The following is a 7145-nucleotide window of genomic DNA, read 5'->3' as shown; positions in this document are numbered from 1 at the left end:
TCCATTTTGAGAGATACAGGGAACAGAACAGGAGAGAGTAGCCACGATCCGGGCGCGGGGCGGGGGACTGGGGGGGGCTGAGACTCCACCGCCCCCACCTGTCGACCGGGAGGGGCGGGGAAGGGCGGGGCTTGTCCCGTAGGGCCCGCCCCCGGTCCCTGAGCCCTGGGCGCGCGACGAGATATAAGGCAGCCGGGAAACAATGCGCCTGCATCTCGCGCTCCCGCGCCGCTCCCGGGAGCGTCCCGGCAGCCGTGCGCGAGTGAAGGCGGGAGCGCGCGCGCGGGGGGCGAGCTCCTGAATGCGGGCCGCGCGCTCGGTGGCGCGCATGTGCATGTGTGCGGGCTGCCGGGCTGCCGGGCTGCCCCGAGCCGGCGGGGAGCCGGTCCGCTCCAGGTGGCCGGCAGCGGGAGCGAGGTGAGGCTGCGGGCGGCCAGGGTACGGGCGCCAGTCCCGGGGGGGCGGGCTGCAGGCTGCCTTTAGGGCACAGCGCGCCCCCGCCCGGCCCGGCCGGGCCCTGGGAGCTGCGCTCCGGGCGGCGCTGGCAAAGTTTGCTTTGAACTCGCTCCCCGCAGCCTAGACCGCGCGCAGTGAGCGGCTTCCTTGGGCACTCTGACCCAGGGCCGGGCTGCTCCGGACACTAGAGAAAGACGCGAGAGGTTGGGGAGGGAGAAGAGCCTGGCAGCAGGCTGTGCTGGAGGGCCGAGGGACGCCTCCCTCCCTGAGCCCGCAGCGGGGTCAGCACGTCCCCCTTCCCTCCCGCAGGGAGCGGACATGGACTTCGACTCGTACCAACACTATTTCTACGACTATGACTGCGGGGAGGATTTCTACCGCTCCACGGCGCCCAGCGAGGACATCTGGAAGAAATTCGAGCTGGTGCCGTCGCCCCCCACGTCGCCGCCCTGGGGCTCCGGTCCTGGCGCCGGGGACCCGGCCCCGGGAATTGGTCCTCTGGAGCCGTGGCCCGGAGGGGGTGCTGCGGACGAGGCAGAAATCCGGGGTCACTCGAAAGGTTGGGGCAGGAACTACGCCTCCATCATCCGCCGTGACTGCATGTGGAGCGGCTTCTCGGCCCGGGAACGGCTGGAGAGAGCGGTGAGCGACCGGCTTGCCGCTGGCGCTCCCCGGGGAAACCCGCCCAAGGCTCCCGCTGCCCCAGACTGCGCTCCCAGCCTCGAAGCCGGCAGTCCGGCACCCGCTGCCCCTTGTCCGCTGGGCGAGCCCAAGACCCAGGCCTGCTCGGGGTCCGAGAGCCCAAGCGACTCGGGTAAGGACCGCCCTGGGCCATCCAAGAGGGGGGCACCCCATGGGTGGCCAAACCTCTGCCGCTGAGGTCAGGCACTGGATCTGCGCAAGCCTTTCTGCCACCTCCCCCTTCCTCTGGCTGAAGCTGCCGGTGTAGCCCCCAGCGGTGTCTGTCTGGCACGTGGGTGTGTTAGTAAACAGTTTGAAGTAGTGGCGTGGGAGCCAGCGTCCCTTTGATGATGATTGGAGCCCCGGGGGACAAGGGAGACTGGGTGAGGCTTGGCACTTAGAGAGGACAATACTGGGATTGAGCCGTAGGGGATTTTTGTCCTCCAGAGGCTGGAAGTGGTCCCTTAAGGGTCACTCCAGGCTTGACTTTTTTTGTTGCTGTCTCTTTCCCTGGGAAACTCACTCCCCTAGGGAGAGGAGCCCCTCAGGAGCCTTTTGTGCAAAGAAGAAGCCTTCATCCTTTCAAAAACCTGGTCTCCTGCCTGCTTTACTTTAAAATGGCAATAATGGCTCCTCTTGCACCTCCGCCTGTTACTATGTGTACATCCACATCACCCCTGAAACAGGTATTGAAGGAATGACCACTCCCCATTAACAGATGGAAACACTGAGGCTTAGAAATAGGAAATCACCATACGTGAACCCCAGCTTCCCACCATCTAGCCAGCCTCCTTTGCCCAATCCTCCATCCCAACCAGGCACTTCTCTGATGTTTAGAGGACCTCAGTGGTAGTTTATGTGAGAAAGGCAGCCACTTGCCTTTTTGCTTTGGCCTGAGGTGAGAAGGTGTTCCTCTAGCTCCCTCCCAATTCATCCGAGGGCTTCAGCTACTTCATTTGTATTCAGCAAATGTTCACTGGCCCCTACTTTGTGCCAAGCCCTGGGCTTGGTTCTGGCGTCACAGATCTGGAGCTCCAGGCTTCTCTTCCCCATCCTTGAATGAATGTGTAAATGTCACTGAGTGCAGACTGCAGCATCCTGTGCCACCAGACTGTGTTCTTAGCCTAACCTCTTTGAGGTGCTCATGAGAAATACTGGGGAGGGTGCTTTTATAGGGTGCAAACTGAGGGTAGCATCAGGTAGATCAGGACAAAAAACTCACTGTAGCTTTTAGGAATGACTTACATGACCATTTGGAGGGAACTGGGGAATGGATTTGGAGGTTGTCATACACTTGAGGGGAAAAATAAGGATAATGAGAAGAATTAAAAGTCTTTTTTTTTTTTTTTGGTCCACCATATTAAGGTCATTTTTTAACCTTGCTTTCTACACTGAGACCTTTTGTTTGCTTAATGGCTGGAATGGGAACTTTGAGACCAAGATACCAATAAAGATGTATCTCTACAAAAGCTGATGGAGTGGTAGAGCGGAAAGAGCATTGTTTTGGGAGTTTGGACATCTTAGTTTCAGATCCAGAACGTTACAAAGGTGATGTGTGGACTTGGCTGATCTGGATCTCGGTTTCTCCCTTTGCACTTGAGGGAGTTAGACCTTATTGTCCAGCCGAGGACATTTCCTTGTCTGGGTAGAGTTAGACACTACTCTTTCAAAAAGAGAATGGTGTCTTACATTATTTCTTGCTTAGGCAGAGCCTTCCCCAACGATGGGGTTTAACACTGAAATATTAAAAGTTTGGGATGTGGGGGAGCCTCTTGAATCATTTTCCGACCCGCCCTTTAACCTGAACCTGTTTGCAAGCTCCTGGTTCACTCACAGGCCACATGGCCCAGAACAAAATGCAACAGATTGCAAACAATGAGGGGGGTGGGGAGAGTGATTGACGGCAAAACTCAGCCAATAGGGGCTAGGGGCTGGGTAAGACAGCATTCCAAACATGGCTTAGCCAGCCAATCACAGGCCTTGGGGCCAGGAGGGCTGAATGGTCAGGTTTTATTAATGGAGAAATAATGCGATTGTCCACACAATGGAAGGCTTCCTGACAAAGGGGCTCAAGCATCCTGATATGCAAAAGAGGCCGAGAACTGAGCTCTTCTGTTGTCAGGCTGAAATGCATTAAGGTTGCCTTCTGTGTGAGGGCTGCAAAACGTGGGGAGCAGGAAGGTTCTTCCCTAATTGTCCCTCTCCTGGTGGGGTCACCAAAGGGAATGATGGGGTCATGTTCAGGTGTCCCTGATGTTTTGGCCTTTGTATCAAGACATTGTTCCCCTGCTCAGTTCCTGCCCCCGGCCCAGGTAGCTTGGAAACAGTGGCTTATACCTTTGTGAAGTTCCTGCAGCTTTTGCCGACCTGTGATTACAAATCCAACCCTCTTGTGGTCCAGGGAAGGGGGTGGGGCAGGTGACCTATAAATGATGGATGACTTCAGAAACCCATTGAACCCAGGAGCAAAATGCTCCTAAGGGAAAGCCTTTCCCTCCCCTCTGTGGGTGAGGAGGGATGCGTTGAAGCCCTCCCTTCCCTGACTCTTCAGCTGAAAGGAATGGCAGAATAGAGAGGTGGGGGAATAATAGGATTTATAACTTGTGAAAAGTAACAATTCCCAAGTGCAGGCTGTGCTGGGCAGGAACAAAGGGCAGCTCTGCCCACAGACCCCTCATTTACAATTCTGATGGGGCATGAAAGAGCCCGACTGGGGAAGATCTTTATAGCTAAACTTTGTCCCAGGCCGATAGCTCTTTCTCTCTGTCCCCCCAGCGGGGGAGGGGGAGAGTCGGTGCAGACTGGGGGCTGTTGGCTTGGGTCTGCCTTTTGTTCTTATCTAAGCCTTGCTGTGCAAAAGGAAATTGGAGAATATTTTCCTTCTTGCTTATTTCCCCCCTTTCCTTCGCACTGCCCTCGTCCCTCGTTCCAGATGAATCAGTTGTCTTTCTCCTCACTTGAATTTGGTTATATCTAAATTGGGAAACCTTCACCTTCTTTCTCGGATGCAGGGTCTGTATATGTGTTTTTCACGGGGTGTGTTTCTTCTGTTGATGTCTCTTTTCGGACAGAGGGGGAAGAAATTGACGTTGTGACAGTGGAGAAGAGACAGTCCCTGGGCGTGCGGAAGCCAGTCACCATCACGGTGAGAGCGGACCCTTTGGACCCCTGCATGAAACACTTCCACATCTCTATCCATCAGCAACAGCACAACTATGCCGCCCGTTTTCCTCCAGAAAGCTGCTCCCAAGGAGAGGCTCCAGAGAAGGGCCCCCAAGCAGAGCCTCTGGAGAGAGATGCACCAGACGAAAAGGAAGAGGAGGCAGATGAGGAAATGGTGAGCCCCCCGCCTATAGAAAGCGAGCCTCCCCAGACCTGCCACCCTAAACCCGTCAGTTCTGACGCTGAGGACGTGACCAAGAGGAAGAACCACAACTTCCTGGAGCGCAAAAGGCGGAATGACCTCCGTTCCAGATTCTTGGCCCTGAGGGACCAGGTACCCACCCTAGCCAGCTGCTCCAAGGCCCCCAAAGTAGTGATCCTGAGCAAGGCTTTGGAATACTTGCAAGCCCTCGTTGGGGCCGAGAAGAGGATGGCGACGGAGAAAAGGCAGCTCCGGTGTCGGCAGCAGCAACTGCAGAAAAGAATCGCGTACCTCAGTGGCTACTAACTGACTCAAAAAGCCTGACTGCTCTGGCTTAACAAAGAACTGAATTTATTTTTTAACCTCCCCTCTCTCCCTTAGGAATTTGCACTTTTGGTTCCAGTGGGACAGCCTGGACAGTAGATCCCAGAATGCATTGCAGCCAGTGCACACACAATAAGGGCTTGCATTCTTGGAAACCTTGCAACCCAGCTCTCCCTCTGCCCTGACTCGTGGGAGCGCTGTGGCTTCTCTGGCACCTTTGGCTTCTCAGGCGGGCAGCTGACCGAGGAGCCTTGGGGTCTGCCTAGCTCACTAGCTCCGAAGAAAAGCCTGACAGATGCTATGCAACAGGTGGTGGACGTTGTCGGGGGGCCTCCAGCCTGCATGAAATCTCACACTCCGGATGAGCTTTAGGCTGGGAAAGGATGCTCCCACTGGTGTCTCTGGGGTGACGCTAGGACAGCTGGGCCTGGATGCTCTCCCCGAGGCTCCTTTTTCCAGGAGACATATGAGCTGTCTTGGGTGAAGACAAGCTCACAGACTTGATCAACATGGACCATTACCTCACTGTCAGACACTTTACAGTAGCTGGAAAGGAGGTGGAAACCTTTAATATATATATTCTGATGTTAGATAACAGCCCTCCTCCCACTCTCCATGCTGCGACCTTGAGAACATTTAAAGAGCTTGGCCCCTAGATTCTTTGTCTCAAAGCCCTCTCTCTGGGCCCTTTCCTCTGAGGGCTGAGGACTTTTTTGTTTCCTTCTGCCTTTGTTACACCGTGGGCTCAATAGCACCCCTTTCCCACAGGTCAGAAATCCTTCCCCAGGACACAGGGAAAAGGGTCCCAGCCTGTGGCCTAGGGAAGACTTGGAGTCCTGGCAGTGAACTCGTTCCCTGCCCAGGTATTTTCCATCTCGGAGTCTTCTCGAGGCAGACGGCAGGCACGACGGGGGTGGGGGCGGTGGGGGGGGAGAGACTGCACTGCTTCCTCTTTCCCACCTCCCCCTCACCTCAATCCCTAACTGGTAGGTTTGCAGTTCTCCCAGGACCATGCAAACCTGTCCTTCTCATGCAACTCCAAGGAGCTCTGTAGCCACCCTTGGGCCCCCTGCCAGCCTGTCATGAGTCAGATCCCCTTCCCAGAATCTGGGCCTTACTGAAGTTCTTACTGGGAGAGCTGCTGGGACCTATCCAGGGCTCCAGCAGGCAAACTAGCTTCCTGGTGGGTTTTTAAGGAGCTTCCAGGAGCTCTGCTTAGCAGACCATGATGGATTTTACCCCCGCTGAACTCAGCCTCTCCAAGTGGATCCCAGGTGCTGCCTCCGGTCTGAGAAAGGCACCCAACCCAACAGGCTTCCTGTGGGCAACCTCAGGAGGCCATAAGCCTGGCCTGGAAGAAAGGCCAGCCTCCCCCAGAGCTCTTCCCAGGGCTGCAGGTGCCTGTGGGTTGTGGGTTTGAAAGTGGGGGAGGGGAGGATGGTGGACTGCTGTATGGGGCTCTGGAAAGCCTGCTGCTACTTCAAACCTATTATGCATGATGGTCTGTTTCTGAGGTTGCTTCCTGGCCTCAGACAATCCCAGTGGAAGTTTGGGAAAAACCTCCCTACCTTCAGGAGCATGGTTCTGGGGAGCCAACTGACTTCTGGAACTGTCTTTGGAGAACAGGTGAGATGTAGGTTCCTGATATCTCACCTGAACAACAGCTCGTGTTTTATAAGCTGCTGTTGGGTATTATGCTGGGAGCAGTCTTTTTTTTTTTTTTTTTTTTTAATACTGTATTTTTGTATGCCTTTTGCAAAGTGGTGTTAATTGTTTTTGTACCAGAAAAAAATGGAGGCAATTCTGTTGCAAGAGTCTGATTTATTTTGAAAGGTAAGTTTACCTGCAATTTTGTATTTAGTTGTGATTACTGATTGCCTGATTTTAAAATGTTGCCTTCTGGGACACCTTCTAATAAAAGATTTCTCAAACATGTCAGGGTGGGGGCAGTTTATGCCCACCGCGTCCCCCGGAACCAAGGAAAACCATTTCAAGATAGGCACAAGGGATCTCTAACCATGTTGCTAACCTGGTCACTCCACTTTGGGTTCCTGAAATGCCATTTCAGACATGTCTAAACAATGTAGGCTCAGTACTCGGTCAACACGAAATTCTCTTGTGAATTGCAGAGTGCTGAATTTGTACTGGTTTTTGTTTGTTTGTTTTTTTTTTTTTTTTGTCTTTTTGTCTTTTCTAGGGCCGCTCCTGCGGCATATGGAGGTTCCCAGGCTAGGGGTTGAATCGGAGCTGTAGCTGCCAGCCTACACCACAGCCACAGCAATGCCAGATCTGAGCCTAATCTGCAACCTACACCACAGCT

The 7145-nt window shown here is 54.4% G+C and overlaps 1 protein-coding gene across 1 annotated transcript; it reads left to right on the top strand.

The window, feature by feature from the left end:
* Window positions 1-212: 212 nt before the first annotated feature.
* MYCL (MYCL proto-oncogene, bHLH transcription factor) lies at window positions 213-6758 on the top strand. The gene is made up of 3 exons (XM_003127827.6): window positions 213-417; window positions 766-1270; window positions 4209-6758. The coding sequence occupies exons 2-3, from the start codon at window positions 775-777 to the stop codon at window positions 4805-4807; spliced, it is 1095 nt and encodes a 364-aa protein (XP_003127875.3). The 5' UTR covers window positions 213-417; window positions 766-774; the 3' UTR covers window positions 4808-6758.
* Window positions 6759-7145: the final 387 nt, after the last annotated feature.

This window comes from Sus scrofa, chromosome 6, assembly GCF_054392235.1.
Source record: "Sus scrofa isolate SSC_HxYL_T2T_F1_AM1 chromosome 6, Sscrofa_HxYL_maternal_Yorkshire_Landrace_v2.0, whole genome shotgun sequence".
Lineage (NCBI taxonomy): Eukaryota > Metazoa > Chordata > Mammalia > Artiodactyla > Suidae > Sus > Sus scrofa.
The sequence above is the reverse complement of the archived record's forward strand: the minus strand, read 5'-3'. Positions and strand labels throughout refer to the sequence as shown.

Coding starts and splice junctions, on each gene's coding strand:
- MYCL (XM_003127827.6), top strand. CDS start 775: ATGGACTTCGACTCGTACCAACACTATTTCTACGACTATGACTGCGGG. Junction 1,271..4,208: donor CGAGAGCCCAAGCGACTCGG/GTAAGGACCGCC, acceptor CTTTTCGGACAG/AGGGGGAAGAAATTGACGTT.